At 51.5% G+C, this 23,788-nt stretch overlaps 11 protein-coding genes across 11 annotated transcripts; 4 read left to right on the forward strand and 7 right to left on the reverse strand.

The window, feature by feature from the left end:
• Window positions 1-7: 7 nt before the first annotated feature.
• On the reverse strand, window positions 8-3,071 carry CC1G_05295 (alpha-L-arabinofuranosidase A; the record flags this gene model as incomplete). The annotated part of the gene is made up of 15 exons (XM_001840357.2): window positions 8-235; window positions 304-417; window positions 645-665; window positions 721-945; window positions 992-1,032; window positions 1,086-1,169; window positions 1,222-1,300; window positions 1,358-1,425; window positions 1,483-1,522; window positions 1,585-1,655; window positions 1,706-1,787; window positions 1,839-1,897; window positions 1,952-2,389; window positions 2,448-2,609; window positions 3,014-3,071. 15 exons carry the CDS (start codon window positions 3,069-3,071, stop codon window positions 8-10), a joined length of 1,770 nt encoding a protein of 589 aa, XP_001840409.2.
• A 767-nt stretch (window positions 3,072-3,838) lies between these two features.
• Window positions 3,839-4,538, forward strand: CC1G_05296 (mitochondrial 37S ribosomal protein MRPS8). Its single transcript, XM_001840358.2, has 2 exons — window positions 3,839-4,382; window positions 4,436-4,538. Exon 1 carries the CDS (start codon window positions 3,906-3,908, stop codon window positions 4,365-4,367), a length of 462 nt encoding a protein of 153 aa, XP_001840410.2. The 5' UTR covers window positions 3,839-3,905; the 3' UTR covers window positions 4,368-4,382; window positions 4,436-4,538.
• A 202-nt stretch (window positions 4,539-4,740) lies between these two features.
• CC1G_05297 (hypothetical protein) lies at window positions 4,741-5,448 on the reverse strand (the record flags this gene model as incomplete). Its single annotated transcript, XM_001840359.1, has 5 exons — window positions 4,741-4,754; window positions 4,812-4,936; window positions 4,993-5,162; window positions 5,241-5,278; window positions 5,340-5,448. 5 exons carry the CDS (start codon window positions 5,446-5,448, stop codon window positions 4,741-4,743), a joined length of 456 nt encoding a protein of 151 aa, XP_001840411.1.
• Window positions 5,449-6,306: 858 nt separating this feature from the next.
• Window positions 6,307-6,910, reverse strand: CC1G_05298 (hypothetical protein; the record flags this gene model as incomplete). Its single annotated transcript, XM_001840360.2, has 4 exons — window positions 6,307-6,439; window positions 6,494-6,663; window positions 6,728-6,765; window positions 6,829-6,910. 4 exons carry the CDS (start codon window positions 6,908-6,910, stop codon window positions 6,307-6,309), a joined length of 423 nt encoding a protein of 140 aa, XP_001840412.2.
• A 1,087-nt stretch (window positions 6,911-7,997) lies between these two features.
• CC1G_05299 (hypothetical protein) lies at window positions 7,998-8,696 on the reverse strand (the record flags this gene model as incomplete). The annotated part of the gene is made up of 5 exons (XM_001840361.2): window positions 7,998-8,002; window positions 8,079-8,203; window positions 8,327-8,454; window positions 8,515-8,552; window positions 8,618-8,696. The coding sequence occupies 5 exons, from the start codon at window positions 8,694-8,696 to the stop codon at window positions 7,998-8,000; spliced, it is 375 nt and encodes a 124-aa protein (XP_001840413.2).
• A 1,056-nt stretch (window positions 8,697-9,752) lies between these two features.
• Window positions 9,753-12,329, reverse strand: CC1G_05300 (hypothetical protein; the record flags this gene model as incomplete). Its single annotated transcript, XM_001840362.2, has 14 exons — window positions 11,922-12,329; window positions 11,646-11,863; window positions 11,560-11,585; window positions 11,388-11,502; window positions 11,306-11,330; window positions 11,232-11,251; window positions 11,106-11,177; window positions 10,853-11,044; window positions 10,746-10,800; window positions 10,594-10,692; window positions 10,437-10,532; window positions 10,333-10,388; window positions 10,142-10,274; window positions 9,753-10,077 (listed from the first exon to the last, which is right to left on the reverse strand). Exons 1-14 carry the CDS (start codon window positions 12,308-12,310, stop codon window positions 9,753-9,755), a joined length of 1,821 nt encoding a protein of 606 aa, XP_001840414.1. The 5' UTR covers window positions 12,311-12,329.
• A 293-nt stretch (window positions 12,330-12,622) lies between these two features.
• Window positions 12,623-14,537, forward strand: CC1G_05301 (mitochondrial protein; the record flags this gene model as incomplete). Its single annotated transcript, XM_001840363.2, has 8 exons — window positions 12,623-12,793; window positions 12,841-13,188; window positions 13,242-13,466; window positions 13,526-13,614; window positions 13,667-13,865; window positions 13,914-14,049; window positions 14,101-14,232; window positions 14,286-14,537. 8 exons carry the CDS (start codon window positions 12,623-12,625, stop codon window positions 14,468-14,470), a joined length of 1,485 nt encoding a protein of 494 aa, XP_001840415.1. The 3' UTR covers window positions 14,471-14,537.
• Window positions 14,538-14,857: 320 nt separating this feature from the next.
• Window positions 14,858-16,504, reverse strand: CC1G_05302 (histone deacetylase 8; the record flags this gene model as incomplete). The annotated part of the gene is made up of 5 exons (XM_001840364.2): window positions 14,858-14,971; window positions 15,032-15,106; window positions 15,154-15,879; window positions 15,930-16,130; window positions 16,466-16,504. The coding sequence occupies 5 exons, from the start codon at window positions 16,502-16,504 to the stop codon at window positions 14,858-14,860; spliced, it is 1,155 nt and encodes a 384-aa protein (XP_001840416.2).
• A 109-nt stretch (window positions 16,505-16,613) lies between these two features.
• CC1G_15698 (stress-activated map kinase-interacting protein 1) lies at window positions 16,614-19,379 on the forward strand (the record flags this gene model as incomplete). Its single annotated transcript, XM_002910223.1, has 8 exons — window positions 16,614-16,636; window positions 16,686-17,489; window positions 17,544-18,280; window positions 18,333-18,407; window positions 18,459-18,720; window positions 18,781-19,022; window positions 19,126-19,283; window positions 19,320-19,379. 8 exons carry the CDS (start codon window positions 16,614-16,616, stop codon window positions 19,377-19,379), a joined length of 2,361 nt encoding a protein of 786 aa, XP_002910269.1.
• An 89-nt stretch (window positions 19,380-19,468) lies between these two features.
• CC1G_15699 (hypothetical protein) lies at window positions 19,469-19,804 on the forward strand (the record flags this gene model as incomplete). Its single annotated transcript, XM_002910224.1, has 2 exons — window positions 19,469-19,646; window positions 19,713-19,804. 2 exons carry the CDS (start codon window positions 19,469-19,471, stop codon window positions 19,802-19,804), a joined length of 270 nt encoding a protein of 89 aa, XP_002910270.1.
• Window positions 19,805-20,276: 472 nt separating this feature from the next.
• CC1G_05304 (rhamnogalacturonase B) lies at window positions 20,277-22,871 on the reverse strand (the record flags this gene model as incomplete). The annotated part of the gene is made up of 19 exons (XM_001840366.2): window positions 20,277-20,356; window positions 20,412-20,436; window positions 20,503-20,531; window positions 20,591-20,665; window positions 20,726-20,770; window positions 20,842-20,940; window positions 21,005-21,039; window positions 21,099-21,116; window positions 21,165-21,244; window positions 21,301-21,389; window positions 21,450-21,662; window positions 21,724-21,767; window positions 21,818-21,845; window positions 21,897-21,921; window positions 21,981-21,985; window positions 22,035-22,058; window positions 22,120-22,415; window positions 22,470-22,517; window positions 22,567-22,871. 19 exons carry the CDS (start codon window positions 22,869-22,871, stop codon window positions 20,277-20,279), a joined length of 1,563 nt encoding a protein of 520 aa, XP_001840418.2.
• Between the last annotated feature and the right edge of the window lie 917 nt (window positions 22,872-23,788).

Raw genomic sequence — 23,788 nt, forward strand, 5'->3', positions numbered from 1 at the left:
ACCTCACTCAGTATGCCTCGAAGATCAAAATACAAACGCTAACACCAGGAGCCGTGAAATCAAACCTCTTTCCAGTGGGGATGGTCACGGTCCTCGGGACAATGGCATTCGGGTTGGAAGGAGTATTGCTAGACGTTCCCCCTCCACTCAAAATATAAGCCGTCCCCGTGCTGGCGACGTTGTTGAACGGGAGAACAAAAGTGAATTGGCCAGCCGAGGGTGCGACATTCACAGTCTGGGATAAAGGTTAGAATCAAGTTTTCAGGATAGGAGTTGAAGAAGAAAAAAACTGTGGCTGCCCACCTTGATGATGATCTCCCTGGTGGACTTTTTCCTGACTACACTCCAAAATTGCGTTCCAGTGCGGCTGGGAAGGGTGCTAGGGAGATACTCGTCTCCTCGATAGACGCTGAAGAACTGGATGGGTGTGTGAGGGGTCAATTACAACGCGGGGTACTCAGTTCGTACCTTTTGGACGTAGTAGCTGGTAGATCTGTAGACTGAGCCGGCGCTGCAGAATAACAAGTGAGATGTATTCCTTGCGATACTTCACATAAATACTTACTCGAAAGCAATGAGGTTGGGGGTCTTCACATCCACCGAAACCGTTAGAAAAACATCAATGGATATAACGCGCCACGTACCCATTGATTCCTCGTAGCGTGCTACGAAATCCCGTCAGATACCGCAGAAACAAAGTGAACTGAAGTCAAAACCTACTCCAATCAAAGGTGCATACGCCGCAGCGAAAACAATATCACTGTTTCTCTCCAAACCAGTCATAAACGCCGCTTCCCCAGCAGCGCTTTGCATGGTCGGATAGACGAGTCGTCCGTTTGCTGGCGAACCGAAGAGATCGTTCGGGTTGGTGGAAATCGCCGCGTATTCTCCCTCGAAGTACTTCGTTCCGTTCCTCTGAGTAAAAGGAAAAGGTCGGTAAGGGGGCTGGAAAATGGCTGGAAAATGGATGGGATTTTGAAAAACCGCTTACCTGGAAACTGTCATAGTAGAAGGAGTTCTGCGCAAACCATGCTGAAAGGCTCGTTAGTCGCATGGGGGATGGACGTTTCTTTGGAGAAACATACTAGGCGTCTGGTAGACATGAACGTCATAATGGGTCGGCCTGGGAGTGAGAACAGGGTCATATGGACGGGTGGTTGCAATGAAGCCTGTCGCGGCGTGTCAGTCATGGTTTTAAAAGGGGGAGTTGGAACTGCATACTGAGTTGTGGGAATTCAGCCTGGAGAGCATTGGCGAAATGTTTCCATCGATAGATGTACGACTCGGAAGCGAACCAGTCCTAAATTCATCCGGTTGGTGAATGGAAGCCATGCAGTACATAAAGGAGATTCCTTACCTCGTTGCCAATCTCGACGAACCTCATAGCAAAGGGTTCGGTACGACCCAGTGAGCGTCGAAGGGCGGCTGCATATGAAAGGTCAGATGTGGGCCTCGCATTACAAATATCCAGGAGTTATGCACCTGGCGCACTCTTGTCGGGATCGCCGATGGCGAAGTTGATCTAATGAAACTCTCGTATTAGTCCTGACTCCTCGGAGAGCCTCAGAGCCACACAGGCCTGACCTGGTCAATGGCTTGCTGGATATAGGGTCCCAGCTGGTTCTCCGGGACACTCGTTCCACCGAGTGCATAACCTATGAAATTACGTTAAAGGCACTCTTGAATTGAGGAAATAGCAACCTACCGGCCCAAACACCCATGATTGGCTCTGCATTAATGTCTTCGCACCAGTACAGGTATTCGAGGAGACCCAAGCCGCTGGGGAGCTACAATGTCAGAGGTGGTTGTGAGAGTTGTGGATATCGGGATTCCCGTACTCGGTGTTGACATAGGTCCAGTCTCCCATTCGACCTGGCCTCTCGATCAATGGACCAACCTAGGCACCGTTAACGCTGTAAGATTATATCTGAGAAAGACAATGCGGGGAGACGTGCCGTAGCATTCCATTGCCAGCGTCGCTCAACTGTCTGCCCCTCCAGATTGTTTCCACCCGGGAAACGGAAGAACGAAGGTGCCAACTCCACAAGTGCTTCTGCAAGGTCTACTCTCATTCCATTAGCCCGATTTTTGAAAGTAGGCGGGAAGAGCGAAAGCATCGTGAAATGGATGGTTTGGCCTGCAGCCTGTGCGCCATCTGCGGTTATAGAGAACAAGTTAGATGTGGATGAGGGTGTGGCAGTTGCGACTAGATCGAAGGTAACTTGGTTCCATGTCGTTTGAGAACCGGACACAGGAACATTGGCTGTTGCCAGGACCTGCCCGTTGGCGGTTTGAAGCCGGACCGTCAGGTTTCCATTGAAGTTGGAGCGGTTGGGGAAGCGGTAGTAAAAGGATGCTTTGTAGGTTGTTCCGGAAGTAATTTTAATGCCTAGGGCAACGAGGTGAGACGTGCACTTGGTCGGCGATACAGAAGTGGAGATCCATACCTGCATATCCCGTATTCGCGAAGCCGGCGGCGCCAGGCCTCCCGCGAGGGAAAACGACTTGTAGCGCATTGGGAAGGCGCGACGACACAGGGGTGCTCTCCCGTATAACACGTATGGTTGCACCATTCAATGCCTGCCAACCAGTAAGGGAGGCAGCGGTACCTGTTTTGAAGTGAGAAACAGAGGTATCCATGAGTAACAACGATTACCAGGAGTTGTCAGCTGGAATGCCCGGTTTTGCAGTACTAAAGAGGCGATGTTCAGAGATATGGGGTAGCACGAAGTGTTCATCATACACACATTCTCCGTATAGTCCACCGTCACCGCTCTGTTTATGACGGGTTCATGCGATCTGTGAGATATCACACCTGGGCACTCACATACTGTCCAGAGCTTCAGAACATTGTCATCGGATTGTCAGAACAGGGAACTTACGCTGATATCCTAAAGCCGATGGTAAGAAGTGGAAACAAATCTGTGAAAGGCTGGCTCACCTCGTACATCAGTCCCCCTGAGATTCAGTGCTCAACAGTGAGGATTATGTAGGAAGACGAACAACCACATACACAATGTAGAAGGAATCTCATGACTGGCAGCCGCATTCACGGTTACTGTAACCGCCATTGCTGCGGGTAACAATGGAAGTAAAAACGTCAAGAGGGGGAAAATATACATCATGTTCGTCGTTACTGTCCTTTGTTATTAGCTGAAAGTACAAGTTTTTATACTGCGCAATGTGGAGAAGATGGGGTCGATGGCGGCGGACGCAAGAAGAACATAGAAGAGGAGCGTACGACATCATTTGTACATTTGGAGAATTAAGATGCACCGAATCGCGTCCATGGGACGGGACGACGTTGAACGAGCGGGCATCGGCACGATTTCGTGAATAGGAAGGCATGCGAGTTTTGTCATACGGTTGTCCCATGATTGTAGAGAGAAGGGAACCGGCCCAACAATAGAATCATTCGAGGTTCTGGGAGCAGTTGGAAGCCAGGAAGGAAGACTATAAGAACACCCCATCTCGCCGTTTGAAATATTTTGGCTAGGTATTACGCCAGAGAAGACATTCTTCAAGGATTTGGGGCGATAAAAGCTGTCCGTTGCGGGCAGCTGAGCCGAGTGAAGGAGACGAGATGTTCGCAGAAGTCGACCTGACCGCTGCAGTCTTCTCTAGCGGCGACCGCCTGGTGTTCCACACATGCACAGCATCTCTTTCGTCTCTTTCCGGACAATAAAGACGATGTAGACCCAGGGCTAGATGCAAAAATATTGACTGGAGACGATTCGCGGTGGTGGTCGGAAGTCAAGAGGCGTTGTTTGTACATGTTGACGCGCTGGCAAAATGTTGTCAGAGGCGCTTGGTTCTTTCGCAACACCGTGTCCAGCACCAGCACTCCAATTCCCCCCGTCGTCGTCGCTGGCAACGTTCTTGAGTAGCGGACCACACCTGACACGATGCTTCCTCACTACCTCTGCTCGCACATCCAAAATGCCTTCCGGGCACGACACCAGAAGGTCCTCGTCGAACACAGCACTCAAAACCTCGGAATCCTCTCAATTCTCCTCCGAGCAGGCTTCATCTCGTCATTGACGCGGGGAACAATCAACAGACCATCCCCAGATGACTTTAACAAGGCGGGAGAGGCCGAAAAGAGGATATGGGCAGACCTCAAGTACCGCAATGACATGCCTGTTCTCAGCCACATGGAACTCGTCAGCAAACCAAGCAAGCGAATCTTCATGGACGTCGCGGAAATCCGGAGGATATGCACGGGGAGACGGGCGCAGACTATCAAACCTTTGGGAATGGGAGAGGTCGCGGTTGTGAGGACGAATCACCCTGAACACGAATGGTTGGAGGCGAGGGAGGCGCTGGCGTTGAAGCTGCCGGGAGAGGTTATTTGCAGGGCTCGGTGAACTCTACAGCGTTTGGTGCGTCTCCCTTTTTACTTTGGTATACCGCCCGGCTCACCTGTGCGCTTCAGCAAAACTATTATCACCTTTTTATTTAGACCACCCCATAATACCTCCGCTCTGGGATTATACACCAACAAAATCCTATAATGCTCTATCGCGCCTGGTACAAAATGGAGGAAAGTGAAAGTGTACACGGATAGTACGGTAAGGGATCGAGACCGACGCACGCTCCGCCAGCAAGGCATTTGCTATTTCCCCTACCACACCTCAATATGCACCGTCTCAAAAGTAGGTTGTATTCCATTGGACTCGATACCATTCTCACTAACTATTACATTTGTAGACATTATGATTTAGGTGCATTGTCCGATATTCATTGATTCTCGACTGGAACAAGAAAACCGCCATTAGCTCAAGCCGGCCTGCAACTAACCCAACACTTACTTTGCTCGATGAACCAGCATTGGTTGCGCCCGTCCCAGGCACCATACGTCTTGATGGGGTTTCCGTTGGACGAGTTACCATGATTGCTCAAGTCCAGGTGGAAGGGGGTGCGAGGAGCCCCGATTCTACTCGCCCAACTTGTTAGCCACGCTTCTTCGAAGATGAAGAGACCTGGACATACCTCCAAACTGTCCGATCCTTCTCGTCGCGCCAGATCGCCCACATAAACGCGTCTTTCCAGACAACGACGTTGGAGCCTTCACCGGCGGTGCCCCTCTCGACAGCCAGGTAGCCTCCGGTCTGCACGTTGCGAATGCTATAGGTGTTGCCGCCTTGGTAGTTGATTTCCCACTAGAGGGAAGCGATGGATCAGTACAATGGCGAGGATGGGGATCGAGGTCGGGGTTTTGTGACGGATGAGGAACTTACGTGTTGGTTGTTGTTACCGTGGTACTGCCATGCATGGACTGGAAGGTGTATGACCGTCAGCTCGAGGCCCCATGGAGGCGAGGGGAATACCCAACTCACCTTTGCTCTGATTGACATCGAGGTCAACGACAGTGCCACCTTTGACGTTGGCGATCTTGTATTTCCCGTTTCCGACGGCTTGTCCTTGAACTTGGAGTGGGGGTGGCATGTTGTCGTTAGTCTTGCGTACGAATTGAGGGGAAGGATGAGGTTTGAAGATGAGCCTTTGCGGCCCCCCGGGACCTTCTTATATGGTTACGCCCCATCATCGATCAGCTATAGGGAGATACCCGAATCTCCACACATTGAATGAATTGTTACCTCGAGGCTTGTGCGATGGCCTGAACAACGCCGTTGCCTATCGTAGTTGGGCATATCGATATCTGTGACGAACCATTCGTGATCGATAGTGATCCTTCATCGAGCTGAGCCACTTCTCTGGTCGTTTGAATCCCTGATTGGTTTTGAACAAATGGGCATGTTCTCGAGCATTCGAGTGCGGCGCGTGGGGCCAAGCCTTCGCCCCATGCCCGTGACGCCGCTACGCAAACACTGGGGACAGGGATCATATTGAGCGAATAAGAAAGGGGGCTGCAGACGTTCAATCGAGCCAAAAGGTATCCGTGGTTCCTTGAGATGCTCACGGAATACCTGCATTAAGCATCCTTCAAGCCTTATTAGACAATCTGCCAGGGACTGATCATGAGCGCTTAAAATGTATAGCCACATACTGGGGTTCCTTGTGAATCCCAGTGTTTGGTGAGTTAGTGGTGCACAAGAGTCAACATGGCCTGTCGCAGCTAAGTTCAAAGGAGTTATGTCCATAATCAAGCTGGGGAACCTCCTCACAACCAAACTCAGGAAGTCGATCTCAGTGCAGACGGTGCTATCAGACACTTTTAATATTGCTTGAACTCAAACATATACAGTTCCAATCTTTCATGACCCCGATATGCTGCCCGTACTCCGATTAGACTGAGATATATCACGATTGTGGTTAGTTCTTGGTATCTTTGGGAAGATGGCGTTACATACCAGCCTCAAAGATCCAGCACTGATTTCGTCCTTCCCAAGCACCCCACACTTGGATGGGAGTCCCATCAGCGGAGTCACCATGGTTGGTCAAATCAAGGTGGAATGGTGAGTCGGGGACGCCGATCCTGTTCAATGTAACGTCCGTCAGTTACTGTGCCAGCGGATTGCCTCAAACCCACCTCCAGACGCTATCATCGTTCTCGTCGGGCCAGATAGCCCATGCGAAAGGATCTTCCCAGTGGACGGCATCGACACCGTCACCAGGGGCACCGTCGACGATGGCCAAGTATCCGCCAGACTCTGCGTTCTTGATGTGGAAGTGGCCGTCATCGGTCTGCTCGATATCCCACTGTGGCATCGGGGAGCGCGCTCAATGCTACAAAGTACCCGGAATAGGTAAGGAGGAGACCTACGTGTTGGTTATCACCGCCGTGGGCTGCGCATGCGTGGACTGTCAGGGGAGGGGATGGGAGTCAGTCGTGGGGGAGCCCGCCCAAACAAGGATGGGACCCACTGTTCCAGTTGTTGGAGGTGTTGAGGTCAACAACGGTGCCTCCCTGAGCATTCACAATCTTGTATCGTCCGGGTTCAACCATGGTTCCAGCTCTTTAGTGATGGTAGATGAGGGAAGAAGGGTCGTAGCCTGGGACTGCCTTTATACCCTCAACGGGCACTCAGGTGACAACCCGACAGCTTGCTGACAGCGTGCGTACAAAGAACAAGGTTTCAGCTATCCTTAGTGCTCCTGTGAGCTGATTCTTTATCGATGGGCTTGTCCATCCCAGAAGAGGTCAGAACCCCGGTGATGAGTGCTAATTGGACGTAGAGGCCGTTATGCCTCCGCTTCCAAGCGGTAGCCAAGGCCACTTGGTGCAATAAAGCCGACCAGAAACCTCCAGAAACTGATGAAAGGAACGCAAGGCGTAATTCTACGGCGCAACAAGGGTGATCAGGAGCGGCGTGACGGTCAGAACGGGCGTGGCAGCATGTCGAGATGGAGATGCCCAGAAGTTCTTCTACTCTTGATAGTACAAGGAAGTGGGGCAGCTCGGCAGCTCAAGTGCACTTGGCAGAGCAACGAGGGGCTTATGATGAGGGGGTAAGGCAAAGCTGGATGACGTGAAGGTTGCGATAGCTGTCGGGCCGTGAGCTCGGGGAAAGGCTCGAAATGGCGCAAGAGACCTGTTGGGCTGGCACGCATCCACGTGTACGGGACCTCAAAGACCACATGAAAGGGTAGAGGGACCACAGGCTAAGAGATGCAGTACCCCAGAGGCGGTACACGCCCTCCTTGGCCTTGCGAGTGGAGGATCGCCACAAAGAAGCATGAGCGCTTAAAGAGGTACAGCCACGCCCAGCCACGGCAGAAAGTGGCTATGCTCGTGACCCTTGGCAATCATGAAGCGATGCGGGCCTCAAGATGCAGTGGGACCCAGTTAACTTGTAGCATTCGAGATCAAAAGATAGTTCAGCACTGACTGTACTCCGACCACGGACGAAACTCTGTAGGGCAGGCACTTCCGCCCGACCACTAGTAGTGGAGGGGCGGAAGGCCCTGCTGATGCCAAGCCTTCGGAGGATTCAGAACGCGGACAAAGTTACATGCACTACGAGATATATTGCGCTTTCAATGTCACGCATTCCATGTTAATATATTCAGGGTGAAAATTGTAGATCGGTACATCAAGCTGCGGGATGAATAAAGTGTAAGCTTCTGGACAGAGACCTCGCTGGTTCAGAAAACTAGTAGCTATCGCGACTTACCCTCTTCAACAACCCAGCATTGGTTTCGTCCGTCAGAAGCGTTCCACACTTGGACGGCGGTACCATCGGCAGAGTTGCCGTGGTCGCTCAAGTCGAGGTGGAAAGCCGTATCGGGGACACCGATCCTATGTAATTTCGAAGTCGGAAAGGTCAGCTAGCGCTCAAGTAGAATAGACGATACCATCTAGTAGAGACGGTCTACTTGCCTCCAGACGGATCCATCGTTCTCGTCGGGCCAGACGGCCCACTCAAACGGGTCAGCCCATGAAACAGCCTTGACACCGTCGCCAGCGATGCCGTTGACGATGGCTAAGTAGCCACCGGTGTTGGCGTTGCATATAGTCCAGATGTTGTCTCCTATGTGCTCAAAGTCCCACTTCACAGTGAGAAGGCGGTCAGTAGGCTACATCCTACCAGAACCTTCTAAAAGACCTACAAGCTGGTTGTCGCCGCCATGAAAGGCCCATCCATGAACTACATGCATGTCAAATCAACTAACAGGCAAAAGGTGGTGCACCACGGTAGTTAGTAGTACTGACCAGTTGAGTTGTTGTTAATATCGAGGTCAAGGGCTGTGCCACCCTTGACATTAATGACCCTGTATCGTCCAGGCTCCATGTTTGCGCAGGGAGTGAAGGGAAGATTGAATAAGAGGGGAAAGACCGCAATCCTGCCGAGAGCTGGTCTCTTCTGCATCCTCTTTATACCATTCGTCGATCACCTATGGGCGCACCTCCAAGTTGGCAACGACTCTCCCACCTGACCAATGCCTACTTGCATCTAGAAAGCGCTGAAACTTCCAAATCAGCGTCGTAAATAAGTGATTACACCAACGAGGGGTCCTCTCTCTACTGCGAGACCTGTTTAGAACCCCCTTGTGTGCGTCAAGAAGGGCAAGGCATACGTGGTTCTCCAGCGCCCAAAGTCGAAGAAGATAAGATGCACACAGAAAATTACTCCACTGAACTCAATGAAACTACCTTTTTAAGTCAGCCGTGTGATTATCCGAACCTCGAAGGACAGTTCTGACGATTAGTTAGCACAGAATGTACGTTAAATGGTTCTGTTTGAGGGCGTCTTCAGCGGTCGCCTGTCCCATCTCTCAAAGAAGAGAACTTAAACATCTGAGAAGCAACGGGTTTCCATTTGAATCAAGCCCACAGGTAGTACACAGAGAGGCAACGAGGCAGATGGCCAGGCAAAAAGACTGGCCACCAAATGCAAATAAAGTTATGGGTTGACTTGTTTCCTTTCCCTGGGCCAGGCTGTAGGTCCACATTGGCTCATCATGGTAGTGCATTGGGCCTAGGCGTATGAGAGGTTTCAGCGGATTGGAATGCATTGCATTCTAGCCAGGGGAAAGGGATAAGCGCCTAGAAAAGCAAGAATTAAGCGCTCGCCCACGACTCCAGCGAGGAGTGACTGGTCGTCGTCGTCCCAATTTGCCGCGTCTATCTCCATACGCAGAAGGATGGGTTATCTCTGCGGAAAAACTGTCACATTACAAACAAACAACAAGTCATGAAATGTCATGATAGATCGTGAAATACATGCAGTAAACGTGTTTCGTATAATGCAAACTTAACCTATACTAGTGACGCCCAAGAACCCCTAATCCAGATTTCACACCGCATACCCCGCGACTAGGACCCCTGGTCTACGATATACGAAGCCTTAGTCACTGTTGCCCCTTCCAGCCCTATGGTGCAGCAACGCCTCAGTCTCTCCACCTTCCACAACGGTCGTCAACCCCCTTTCGCCACCCTCATTCGAGACGTCATTCTTGCGCGCTTCAGCCTCTCGCATTCTCTCCTCCGCCTCCAGGCGCTTTTCAACCTTCTCCACTTGACGATCCCAATTCGTGCGAAGACAAATGAAAGTGCCAAAGAACGAGCAATAGACGAGTGAGACAGTCAAGCCAATCCAGAGGCCCGTTAGGCCCATGTCTCGGCGGAAGGCAAGCCATACACCGAATGGAATACCGATGACGTAGTATGCACTAGAGGCAAGGTGGTGTGTGAGTTGGTGTTCGGTGGACATGGTGAATGGACGAAGATGTATACCTGAGGTTCAGCAAGGCGCCGAGGAACTGTTTTCCAATTGCACGCAGGATACCGGACGTCACGGCGGCGTTTCCATCCACGACTTGGAAGAGCGCAACCAAGGGGAGAATGTGGGCAGTGAGACTCACGACCTCTGTGTTCATAGATGAGAAGAGTTCGTTCTCGAGAAAGTCGGGGGAACGGTCACTAACCGTCGTCATCGTTAAACAGACGTCCCCAAGAGTTACGGAACGTCACAAACAACGTGCTACTCTCGTCAGCCACAAGCATTATGTTCTGCGTCATAGAGGCTCACCTGGTGAAGACGGAGATCAAGAGAGCAATGACAATCGCAGTTCTAGCAGCCACACCTGCTCGCTTCGCGTTTCGCTCACCGAGCAAGTTACCGATACTTTGGTTGCGGATGTCCGTTTGAGCAACGCGAAAATGGAGACTAGCGTGACCACTCTTACCGAACAGAAGTTGCTACACCGAGTGCGAAAGGTGCCTGGAAGGTCATAGACGAGGAAGTCAATAGAACGGACTGGGTGGCAAGGACCACGGGACCCATTCTAAAAATTGTTTAGCGCGGCTACGGCGGATCGGTTATGAATAAGGGACTTACAGGGACGCGGCCAGAGACATAAGCTCCCATGCCCACCACTCAGAAGCGGTCTGGCCTGCATTGGTTGTTAAACCCAAATCAAGAGTGCAGGGACATGATGGACGCACCGACACCACTCAAGCCCAGATGGACCAAGATACCCAAGCTCGTGAACATACGCCGAGAAAGTGGATGCCAGGCGGTCTTCGGGACGAAGTATATGCCATAGGCGAGCGAGAAGAAGGAAATCAAGTTGAATGAGATGGCCGATGCGATAGGGGCACCAATGAATCCCAATCGTATGGGTTCAGGACCCCAGACTAAACATAGGTCAGCAACGAACCAACCGAGGTCCACGGATGCGCGCGACTCAGAACATACCGAGGAGGTAGTTAATTATGGCATTAATCGGCGCCACTCCAAGGATGATGCGCGTTGGTACGGTGAAAAGACCTGGACGATCGTTTTAATGGAGTGGCGTAGGGTTCGGAGTCAGGAAATAGCTACCTTGGGACTGGAAGTACCGCCTATGGCAAAAAATAGGTCAATCGCTGATCGAGCATGTCATCCGGTTCGCCTACCGACTGATACAGTTAAAGGTATAGGCTGGTGAAGGCTAACAGTCAGCGAAAATCAGAAGAGAATTCCAGTGAGTAGACGAACCGGGTAATCCCAGAATTGCCCAACGAAGGTACAAACTCGCTAAGCGAGCGACCTCCGGATCTTGTTTTAAGAAGAGCAAAATGGATTCGGCATTGAGCCATGTGAGTATGATTGGCTGTAGTAAGAAACATTGAGGGGCATCACCACCTGAGTCAGGAATTAAAAAACGTACAACAAGGGTTCCTGCCATAACCACGCCTGTCAACAGAGTTTTGCGTTAGGGGCTTGGGGGATGGATGAATGGCGGATGGAGCATACCCATTCGTTGAGCCCAGAGCCCGACAAATTCGGGGTGTGAAGACGTCCAGGCAGACGGAAGCATAGTGTCAAGCGCACTACAGAATCCCTGGATAATACTGTAACCAGTTACACTGGCAGTCATGGAGCCCAAGCTTATGGCCGCCAGTGCAATAGTGGAGATGTGTCCAATGGAGATGACTGGGACAATAATCAAGGTATACTCCAACAAATGGGTCCTGGAGCGTTTCCAGTGAGAAACCAATGTCCATGAGCAGGGACATTTCCGACACGCACCCAAATACAGGTAGAGCATAATTGCTGATGATGCGGAACTCCTCGAAGAACATGTTCAGCTTGCTCTCATTGTCCGACGATGGGTCCGAATCTATCTCCTCCTCGATTCGAGGAACTGGAGGTCCTGCGAGCAGCGGGGTATACTCGGTGGGCACATCTGGACGAGAACCAATGGTTGGTTTTGGTGGTCGATAGTACTCGCTCGCTGGGAAGCTCTCTCGTCGTTGTGCAGGATTCTTGGGGGTCACCGTCTCGTCGGTGCCGTCTGACTCGGACATTGTGCCGTCGTTTTCATCCTGCCTGCGTTGTCCCATGTATTGCGAGAGCACAGCGTAGTCTGAGGGGAGCGACGCGGGCCCTTGGTAGCTATGGGGGAACGACGAGGACATTTGGGTACCAGAGAAAAAGCTGGCACGCAGACGGGAGAACGTAAGGGTCCAACGTACCCTTTATAGGGGTCTAAATTTATTTGACAGCGCGTTTGCGGCTTGAGCGGCGCTCTCGAGAACGGCAGCTTGATAGATCCGAATGATGCGATCATCTCGAATTGACAGATAAGATTAGATTAACGCGTGTGATCACCGGCCACGTGATGATGTCCCGACGTTGACCGACGCGGCGAACTCGTCGTCGGAACGACTCTCATCGCTGGCAGGTATGTCGAGCTCGGATTTTTAGTGAATATAACTAATAAAGTGTAGATGTCTGAAGAACTGTCCCACCCGCCACTAAAACCGCCTCTCCAGAACTCGTCGGCCCCGCGAGACAAGGAGCCAAAGGAGATTGAAAAGTTGCTGAAATGGCAACAACAACGAATAGAGAGGAGGCTGAGGGGGGAATATGAGTCGGCGGTGATGCACCTACAGGAAACGGTACGATATTGCTAAAGGTTGGAGGACAAACCTCTTACAGTGCACAGGTCAATAACAACCTCAAAACACCGGTCAACATTGCCTCTGTCCGTGTTGAAGGCGCACACGGGACGAGGACATCGTTCCTTGGTTCTATCATCGACCCCATCCTCGCTGCAAGCAACAAGGACTCTCCAGAAGGCCAAAGCGACTTGGAATCTGTCTTGCACACCACACGGAAAATTGGCGCAGTCCTGACCAAGTCAGACCTCTTCTCCACTGTTGAAGCCAAGATTGAACGGGCCAAGAATTCTTCTGCAGCTAATACCGACGTGGATATCATATTCAAAACGAAGGAACGGGGTCGCTGGTATCTGAGTAGCGCCACTGAACTCGGGAACAACGAGGGCAGCGCGGTACGTCCTTGAACTTGCTTTAAGCCCGTCATGTGTTTGACAACTTGAGTTAGAGCGCGTCAGCTCGCGTTCGCAATGTATTCGGTGGTGCAGAAACCTTCACTGCCAACCTTTCGCTCGGTACCAAGACCCGGCGCTCGTTTACGGCCTCTCTGAGCGCACCTCTGACCCCGGACCTCAACACCTTCGGAGAGTTCAGCGTCTATGGCTTGGAGCGCGACCAGACGTCGTATGCAAGTTGTTTCGAAGGCTTGCGTGGTCTCAAAGCTGTCGTCAAAGTGAGCTAGGTTAGCGGTCCGTCCGGTATCGAGTTTGACATATATCTTATCTTCTCCAGGGAGGTACTTTGGAGAAGGGCTTGCATGAAATGGGATATGAAGCTGTCCACAGACATGTCCGGGACCTGTTGCCAACAGCCTCTATTAGGTTGGTCTTTATCCCGTTCGAGATTGGTTCATGATCCTACTAAGTGTCCTAGCATGCGTCAGGCTGCCGGGGAGTCAATCAAATCCTCCATCTTCCATTCGTATACTTTGGACACCCGCAACGATCGCATTGCCGCTACACGGGGCGGTTATGTCAAATTCTATCACGAATTTTCAGGGTTGGGCGGGGACGCATCCTTCTACAAGACAGAGGCAGAGGGTCAAGTCTCAAGACCACTTATCCCTGGATTGGTAAGTTTACATGCACGTTATACCTTCCGTATGCTCAATGTTCTTCAGTCTTTCTCTCTGGCTGGTCGGACGGGGCTACTTTGGGGCTTGAACAAGCCTCTACTTTTCTCTGACCGATTCCAGCTTGGAGGGCCAACTTCCGTGCGCTCTTTCAAAGCTAACGGGCTAGGTCCTCACGATGGACGTAAGTGTCTCTGCTAGTGGACAGTGATGCGTGAGCTCATGCTGCTTCTAGAGGACTCAATTGGCGGAGACATCTACTATTCGGTTGGCGCGAGCCTGATTGGGGACATTCCGAATAAAGCCCATTGGCCGCTAAAGGGACATCTGTGGGTGAATGCTGGGAGGCTGGAGCAAGTGGACCGAGGTACGCTGATTCTGAACCGTTGCCCCGACACTATGAATGACTTTGCCTTTCAGCACGGCCACTCACAGACAACGTCAAAGACATGCTCGCCCGTCCATCGATATCGGCTGGTCTGGGCCTCATCTACCGGTTCGACCCAGTGCGGGTGGAGGTCAACTTGGGTGTCCCATTGGTTGCGAGTAAAAGCGATGGAACGAGGAAGGGTATCCAGGTTGGCGTGGGGCTAGAATTTTTGTAGTCGTGGTACAACTTTTGTGCGCGATTTTTGGCTTGTTTTAGATTATACATATACCATTCGCTTTTATACACAATTGTTGCTAAAGAAGGGTCGGATGGGCGAGTATCCAGGGCAACATGTGTGCAATGAAGTTACTGGAAGGTTCACCCACAGTCCAAGCTTTCACAGCTACCAACTCGCTGGTTTGCGGCACGTCCGGGGCTGGCTCAATGCTCTATCGTTATTGTGCCCACCGATTCGCGATCCACGGTGGTACATTCACCATTTCACTGGTCCCCTGGGCTTGGCTAAATATCCCACCGATTTCTCGACATTGCACTGCAGCTATGCAGCGCAAGCGACGGGCAAGGCTCTGAGCCTGACCAAAACCGGGCTCTGCCACACATTTCAGTTCGACACACGCTCCGCCAAATCCTTTATCACGCTCTCGAAAGAAGTTTCGATCGTGCTAAGGTACTCTTCCGTGTTCTGATCCTGCATGGTCCCAGCAGGTATGTCCAACTGGTAACGTCAATGTTAGAACAGTGAACATCTTGTCATAAGAGTTCCAGAGATACATACTGTGAAGGAAGGCCCATATAAAGGGAACCCAGAATGTTCTGGGATTGGGGAATCGAGGTCTAACGGAGACTCCAGCTGGTTTGGGTCAGGCCTAGCTTTGAAAGACCCGTGATTACACTCACCGCCAACGAGGTCAGATATGCCCATGCCCGAGCGACATTGGGTGAGTTGTAACCACCGCCACCGAGCAACAGATGCTTTCCTGGCCAGGATGTGAGGATGCGATTGATGCACCAGCCCAAAGAACCTTCTCCCGATCCCAACGACCAATTAAAGGTGGCGTAAGGATCGCCGGCCAGGGCGTCCGCTCCGCATTGCACGATGGTGTAATCTGGAGAGAATGTCCGCGCCACACGTTCAACGATTGGCCAAATGCGGCCGTAGGTGCCATCCGATGCACCGACATTCAAGGGAATGGAAAGGGTGAACGGGTCGTACTCCGCATCGGAAATGGATGATAGTCCGCTCAGCTTTGACGCCGGAAAGAATCCACGGGAGGCGTGGTGAATGCTGAGTATCAGGGTTTGTGAGGAAGAACCGGCAGGTCTGGAGGGGGTGTGGAATGCCTCGGACACTGCGTCTGAGAAGTGGAGATCTAGGTCCAGGTACATGACGCGCGGCTTGCGTGGCTCAGGCCCTGGAACGAGTTTCTTCAGGGAAAGGATAGCTAAAACACAGTCGGCGACGTAACAGAAGCCTGATGCCTTGGACTTGTGTGTATGGTGTCGACCGCCATCCCAGCAGATTGCTACGTCGCTGTAGTTCTGTTTAAGAGTTTCACAGGCAGTCAGGGTAGCACCTGCTACTAGTGGGACATAGTCGGAAAGGCCTATGAATGATGCTGCGTCCTGGAAGTCTTGAGCCAGGTTCACGTTGGAAGGTGTTCAGTCATACGTACATCTTGAAGGCCAAATTCAGGGTTGGTCACCCCGTCATTATCCTTGTCCAGGATGTAATCGAGATACTCTTTGCTATGAAATGTCGACAAGTCCTTGTAGGACGCTCGTCGAGGGGTTATCACTTGAATGCGCGCACGCCCTGGACTTGGATTAAACAGCCCCAGCGCATGAATTAGAGAGTGAACGATGAGAGACCGTTTCTGGTTGGATGGAAGCAGTGAGGAAATCTGCACCGTTCTGTTAAAAGTGCATTGTTGAACATGAGGTTACTGTACTTGCCCGGGCTAAATCCTGAGAAACGATGAACGCGACTTTCTTCTCCATCGCCATTCCCTGCGTTATCTTCAAGTTGGCGAAGGGATTATGGGTACGTTATTCACAACATAATCACCTCGATTGAAAAGCGTCGGTCATTCTTGTCGACGTTGGGAAACGCCTAGGTTCGAGCGACACAAGGTTCAGGGGCCGCGATGTTTGTTGTTGACGGTTTTGTCAAACAATTGGGCCTGATGCCGGCCGTGGCGAAACCGCTTACGGCTCTTCTACCCAAACCATTGGGGTCGACGCCAGGCATTGCTGAAAGGTTGGTTCAAATACGAGTCGAAAAAGTACAGTGCACTGACAAGTATCGAGCAGTGCTTGGCTCCGGAATGAGTGCTTAAGGACGATAGGATTGCCAGACCATGTCACTAATTAGTGATACGGAGTAAGTGCGTTTTGGCGTTGTTTTTCAAATAATCATTGACATAGTTCAGTTATTTGATCCATCAGATACGTCTGTCGTATCTGCGCGACTCAGAGGATCTATATGGACCACGAATAATCAGTCTCGACCCCTCGTACCAAGGAAATCCCTACATCGTAGCTTCAGGACTTGCCGACTTGGAACGATGGCGAGAACTGGCGACCCCTCACAGCCCTGATCTCAGCGAGGAGGAGAACGAGAACGCTTCTGGATTCCCTGGAGCCCGTCTGAAGTATACTCAAACGATCATGGGTGGAAAGTCAGGAGGGTTGGGGATGCGCGTGCATGGAAAGAGAATGTCAACGTCGAAACGGCTTTCCCAAATCCAACCCGCTCCCAAGGACGCACAACCTGAAGTCAAGAACTTTGTTACAAGTGGCGCGCTAGTCCAGACGCAAGACACGCTGAGCACTTCGGCGCCGCCAGCTTCGACGAGCACGAAATCTGCAATTGCGAATGTGACTGCCGAACCCTGGGCCATGGTGGATGCGCCTCCCGACGGCGACAAGACCGAAGGATCACCCGGGCCTAATGTTCATATTCAAGTACCAACAGCACCAGAAGAAGCGCCAGTGCAGAAAGTTGTACAGTTCGTACCGCGTTTCTCAGCAGAAACAGAGGCTAGGCGCCGAATGCGTATTGCCGCGCGCAGAGGACCGAACGCGATTCCCCAAGCTCCTCCACCCCCACTTAGTTTTGACACTACGTCTGAAGAGGAGGTGGACAACAACGATGACTCTGATGTGTCTTCTGAGGGCTTTGGAGTGGACCATAGTGACGACGAGAGTATGGATGATGGTGACGAGTTTGACCCGTGAGTGACACCTCAAGTTTTGCCCTCGATGGCTCTGACCTTGAACCACTCCAGCGACTTTGCGGCCACCAACATCACCTCAGATAGCGCATCAGAGGTCATCTCCATCATGTCTGGTATGAGCTCAATGCCCAACTCGTCAGCACCCGACTCCACACACGCCCCCTATCGATCCCGCACGGCCAGGCTCAGTCCTGTGACAGAAACCCGTCGTGGCCATTCTCGTCCTCGACCAGCCAACCTTACATTGGAAGGAACGACGCTGGTGAACGGTCCCAAATCTGAAGGCGACGCATCCATGCACAAGAAGTCTAATTCCAACATCTCCAGAAGCAAGAGCGATAACTCTCAGACTATCCTGCATGGACCTTCGTCGTCAATCTCGTCTTCAATGGAGTTGATGTTCACGAGGAAGAAGGTTGTCCCTGCCAAACCTGGCAAATCAGCTCTTTCGGCGATGCTCGCTGATTCGAGCGGTTCTTCGAACCCCTTCGCGGAGCTTTACGCTGCCATGTCTGGACGGGCTGAAGGCGCTTCTGTGAATGTGCAAGTTTATTTCCCCCACGCAACCAATCCGGCAGGGAAGCCGATGGATCTCAATGTTCGCAAGGACGCCACTGTCGAAGAAGTCATTGGATACGCCCTCTGGAACTATTGGGAAGAAGGCTGGCTACCTAAACTTGACGAAGGTCTCGATCCAGAGGATCCCAAGAGAGAGCAGGTTCTCTCTGCTGTCGGATGGATTCTCAGGATCGCCGAGGACGATGGAGAAGTTGACGACGATTTCCCTCGTACGACATTTTCATCTGGAATTATGGGTTTGTTAACTGATCACCAATCCAGCGCCGGATCGGATGGGCAAGATTGTCAAGTTTAACTCGGATGCATATGCTATTTTGGCGGCAACGCCTGCTCAGAGTACGTAGTCCCTTGTAGATTCAAGGAGCGCGGCTGACCGGACATGAACAGTACAACAAAATGAGATTTTGGAGAGCAAGATTCAGCGTCGGCCATCGAGAACACTGAACACTAAGAAATCTGACAAGTTAACCGTCCCTCAACTTTCTGCGGTTCCGTCTGGCTCAGGAAGTCCGTTCATGGGCTCAGACCTTGGTTCCGTGCCGCTCTCGACGTCGTTAGGACCTTCCTTCACCCATGGCCCCCAAATCTTCTTGCGCATTCGGGTTACGGATACACCGGATACTGTCCATATATCCACGACAATTCCTGTGTATGATTTTGTCTTCTTGCGTTCCACTGACTGCTGTTCTGACACTACTTTGCTTTATAGCTCTGCTGGGATGTACATGCAAGAGGCGCTGGAGATGGTGTGTCGACGACGAAAGCTGCAGAACCCTAAAGACTATGCACTGTTGCTCGAGCTCCCTGATGGCAAAACCACAATCATGGTCCCGCTTGATCGTACAGTGGCAAGTTTGCAAGGCAATCGAGAGCTGCGTCTTGTCAAGAGGAACATGCTGCATACCCTTGGGCTCAACATCTCAAAGGAGATCAAGACAACGGATCCTAATGGTGCGTCCTCTTTAAACCCTTCAACGTACACATCACTTTGCTTCCGAATGGTACCTGACTCGCGGTCTTATGTTCTCTGCACTGTTTCCGTGCATCCATGCAGCTTCGATCTTCAAGGGTGTGACCGATACACCCGAACAACAACATTCCTCCGCACTCGATTGGACGGCAGCCTACAAGAAATATACCATTTATCGCAAGATGCCGATGTTGGTTACTCGGCAGGAACGAACGCTTGCTATAGATGGGGTTTACATTCATGTACGTTTTCCCCCTCCTGTTTTTCGTTTTGTTCAGTCGGGCTTGGGGTTGTACGATCCGCTTGTGTCTGTCGCGCGGCGCAGGCGGGGCGCGTAGTGTTTTCCCTATGAGCCCGACATTGCTTTGCCAATTCTGTCCGGCGCCTCCTCATGTGATGATTGACTTGTCCTCGTTTCTTGTAGATCATGCCTTCCACGAATAAAGCGAAGAATGTATTTGATCATGGCAAGACCTCATCCTATCACATCAAGAGCATCGCGGACTGTCAGCAGTCGGCCAAGTCATCTGCTTTCAAGTTGGTGTTGAACCGTGGATCGAGGAACAAGAGATACGACTTTGAAGCCGAGAATTCCAGAGTCGCTGGTAAGCTCCCTTTTCCGTCGTCTCCTGGCCCCAGTGCCATTGCTAACGGATCGTACGCCCCTTTAGCGGAGATCGTGCATAACATTCGTAGCCTCAAAAACGCACTGGAGCGCTCTGGCACTGTGCAAAGGTCGAGGAGAAGTCGGCAGGTCGTTTGAATTATTCCTTATCCTTCTGTGGCGGCACAGTTTACCCTTTCTTTCACTTCCTTTCGTTCGGGTTCGACTTGGACTTTCTTCGGTCCCCCTTGACCGACCGTTCTTTCGTCTCTTTCTCTACCCCCTTTTGCTTTTCCCGGCCTTGGACGCTCCATCCATCCAACCTTTTGTCTCTGTAATTTATTTGGGTATCGAGAACGTATACCGTTGTAGCAACAATGTGTACTATTGATTCATCAGATTCTCTGTATTTCTAGAATGCAAAGTTGAGCTCATCGCGGTTGACGTTCGTTTTGGGTGAAGCTCAGACGCGATATGCCAGTGTACCCATGGTGGACAATTCTTAGAATAGGCGCAGCGCGTCGAAGACAAAGTTGGGAGACCTACGTGCGGGTAAACGGTTCCGAGAAGTTAGTAGGAGGATCTTCGGACGGAAAGAAGATGGAAGTTGAAGAACGAGGGAAACTGGTACTCACAAGAATCCGTCTCCAGAAGATCCAGAGATGACGTTAATCACGATCGTGTTAGTACCAGCGACGAGTGTTCCAGCGGCTACAGATCGGTGTTGTTAGTAGTTTGTCGTGCCGGGGAGCATGCAGGGACATACGGATGTTGACGACGTAGCGGGTGTTCTGTAAGAGATTCAAAGCGTTAGACCTCCAAATAAAGATAAAAGGAGGAGAGAGTTTGGGACTTACGTTGCCTCTCCAGGTACCACGGGTTACACCTAAGGTTTCAAGTTAGTAAAGTGGGAATAGTTGAGTGGAAAATTCAATGAGAAGTTACCTCGGGAGTTGGGCTGGGAAGGAGCGGGTGGGTTCGGTCCATTCCAGTTGTTAACTCTCACTTGTGGTCTGCCGCCTAGAAAACAAGTATATCAGTCCGGCCTCCATCTAGGCTCCCACTATAGCCGAGACATACCAGCAAAAGCGAGAGTAGTCCCGATCTCCAAAGTACGCGCGCCGACTAAAAAGGAAGCGAAATGAGTAAATCGGGAAATGCATTGTCATTTTGATGGAGCGGGGTTTGATGCGTACGCTGGTTCGAGTTGAGGTTGAAGCGGATAGTGACTGGGCCGATTGCCTTGAAGAGCGCCATGGGGAAGTTGCCGATGGAGTCCCCGACGTTGAAGGTGACTGGAGGCATTGTAATGGGTTTGATTGGTTCAATTGCAGGCGGTGAGCGGTAGAGTGAACGTACCAGGGCCCCAAGAACGCATGCGAGGGTCGCTTGGGCTGAAAGGTGCGTCGATATAAGTAGACCGAGCGATACAAGCATGGCTAGGGACACATACTGCATAGTCTCGATTTTACTACGGAAAAAGAAAGGTCAGACCAATTGTCTTGGTCATGCGACGGACGAGAAATGGACATACTCGGCGTTCAAGAATCCGCGAGGGGTGCCGTCGAAGTCACCAAGTTGCCAGATGACGGAAGGGTTCTGTTACATAATTGTTAATGTTAACTCGATGGAAGGGAATGATTCCAAATACGCACGGACTCCGTGGAAGCAATGTTGGAAGTGATGGTAGAACCAGCACCGATTGTGACAGTCTGGCTTGCCACAGCCAATTCGACCTTATACACTAAACACCGTCAGTTAGAGAGTCCGTTCGCATGTGCCAAGGAGCTAGAAGAAGACGCACATGTCATGACATATGTTCCAGGCTTCATGTAAGGCGAGGTGAATTGTCCGTTTGACGAGGCACGGGTCCAGTACTGAGCAACACCATTGCTGAAGCCGACGACCTGGAGGCCGGCGAAGTTGGATGGGACGCCGGAGGCTCGACCTGTTACACGACCGCGACCAGAAGTGGGAACGACATGTGGGATATCGACTTGTTGCCAGAAGAGGGTGTCTAAACAGGAGAAAGGACGTTCAGATACACGTAATATCGAAGGGTGAAGCCTCGGACGCACTGATGCTCTCTGAAGGTTGGGCGCCGGTTGTGAACCAGAGTGCGCTGTTGGGTGGTGAGGACTTTTGGAAACAAGGAGTGAAGGGAGCACTGACTAAGGTCCATGGAAGCCGGTGCGGAAATCTAAGCAAGGATGTCAGCGGATTAGCCCAAGGTGTTCAAATGATTCCTTACTCTCAGTTTGGGTGTGGCCAGAGTTCTAGCCGGATTGTTGAATGTTGGAACAAGTCAAGGGATGAGCCGTGTATAAAGACGCACCATGTCTGTGAATATGTGAGAAATGGGGAACAAGAGTAATGCTTCAGTACTCACAGTAATAAAGTTCCTGTTGATCCCCTATGATAGCACTGGCGTCAGATTTATGTTCGCTCTTCCGACTGGGATGGCGATGACGCACCTCCTTGGTTATTGATATCACGCATGAAGGGTCCCCCAGAGCTGCTTTCATATCCAGTCTCGGTAATAATCATCCAGACCCCAATTCCAGGACCAGTCACACCATGGATTTTGTCGTCGATAAATTGGCGGGAGGAATAATATTTTGACCTGGTCTCAGAGCCAACTCGGAAGACATCACTGCCCTCGATAGCCGTGCCGCCAACGATCTCTGCGGCGCGGTAGCCATTGGGGACAGCTGCTCTGCGGAGACGGGCGATAAAGCGTAACTCGCCGACGGAGGGTTGGGCAGTGGTACTACATGGCAGAAGCCAGTTAGTAGTGAGAAGGGGGTGGCAGGATAATACTGACTAAGTAGCCATGTGAATGGCGGGGTCATTGTAACGGGCGATGTAGTACCTGAGACAGCTAAGCCACAATTACAATGAGAGCACGGTATGGCACTCACTGAGTTACGCTGCCAGCGGTGCAAGTGATCTTAATGTAGTTGTTGCTATTTCCGCCCCGCCAATGAGTACAGCTAGCGCCAAGGCCAGAGTTAATGTGACTCTTCTTGCTGCCCTGGTCTTGCACCTCGATACCGTTGAATCGCAAAGATGTAATATCGCCGGTGTTTCTTTGCACGGTGAAGATGAGGCCGGCGTTCGTGTCGACGATGAAGTTGTTACCAGACTCGGTCAAGCTGAATGCTGCATAGGCAGTCTTTGCAATTAATGCAAGTTGTAAGGAGCGAAGAAGCCAGCGGAAGCCCATTGTGAACCAGCAGAATGACTCGGCCGGTAGTTGAAAGTGAGAATGAGAGAAAGTGAGGGAACGGGTTGTTTATATACCAGATGGTGACCACTGGTGACCATACGAACTCATCATGTTGTTTTTCTGTTGCATGGGATCAAGAGGGGAAGAAGCAACGGAGCCTCCTTGGCTGGGTTAAAATGCTTCCACGATCGTTCGCCGGACCTGCTTCGGGTGGTTACAGTTGCCAGTCGCACTCGTCCGGAGGTCCATGATGTGCGGCCATTAGGTTGGGACTCCAGATTCCGAATTTCATCCAACACTGGCCAAAGGTCGGCTTGAAGAAGTCAAGCTGGAGGCGTTGGAAGAATCTATACATAGCAGCCAGAGAGAACCAAGTTGCACCGCCGGGTGCGATGACGGGGTGTGAACTGTGGCCATATTGGTCCCAGTGCTTCGAGCGCTTCTGAATGGATAAAAGACCGACTTCTTTGCGCTTCCGCGAACGTTGCGAGACGTCCGCTGTGGTCATAAGGCGGTGTCTCTACTGTTAGATAGTCGTTCATCGTCTGTACCCGCCCTTAGGGGGCCGAGAGATCGGACAAACCTCGTCGTCAGCGACCGTCAGGTGGCCTCATCAAACCAGAATCAACGAGGCTCTGTTTCCCCCAAGATTTCCAGATGAACAAGAAGCAAGGTGACAAGGAGTTTTCCAGTAACTATTGTCGAAGAGCGCAAAGAGGATGAAATTCTGGTAATTAGTACGCGACGACGGCCACGTGAGAAAAACGTGAAGTTCACAGGCGCGGTGAGGCGCGACACGCACGCGAGCTTACGCGAGGGATTGTTTGTTTGTGCGTGGCGGCAAGGAGAGAGAGTCTTGGCATCGGGTGTGCCTCTTCGCTTGACTGGCGTTCTTGTCTTCCAATTCGGTGCAC

The sequence above is a fragment of the Coprinopsis cinerea genome, assembly GCF_000182895.1.
Source record: "Coprinopsis cinerea okayama7#130 chromosome 11 map unlocalized cont3.11, whole genome shotgun sequence".
Lineage (NCBI taxonomy): Eukaryota > Fungi > Basidiomycota > Agaricomycetes > Agaricales > Psathyrellaceae > Coprinopsis > Coprinopsis cinerea.

Excerpts from the sequence above, each read along its gene's own strand:
- CC1G_05296 (XM_001840358.2), top strand. The coding sequence starts at position 3,906 with ATGCTTCCTCACTACCTCTGCTCGCACATCCAAAATGCCTTCCGGGCA.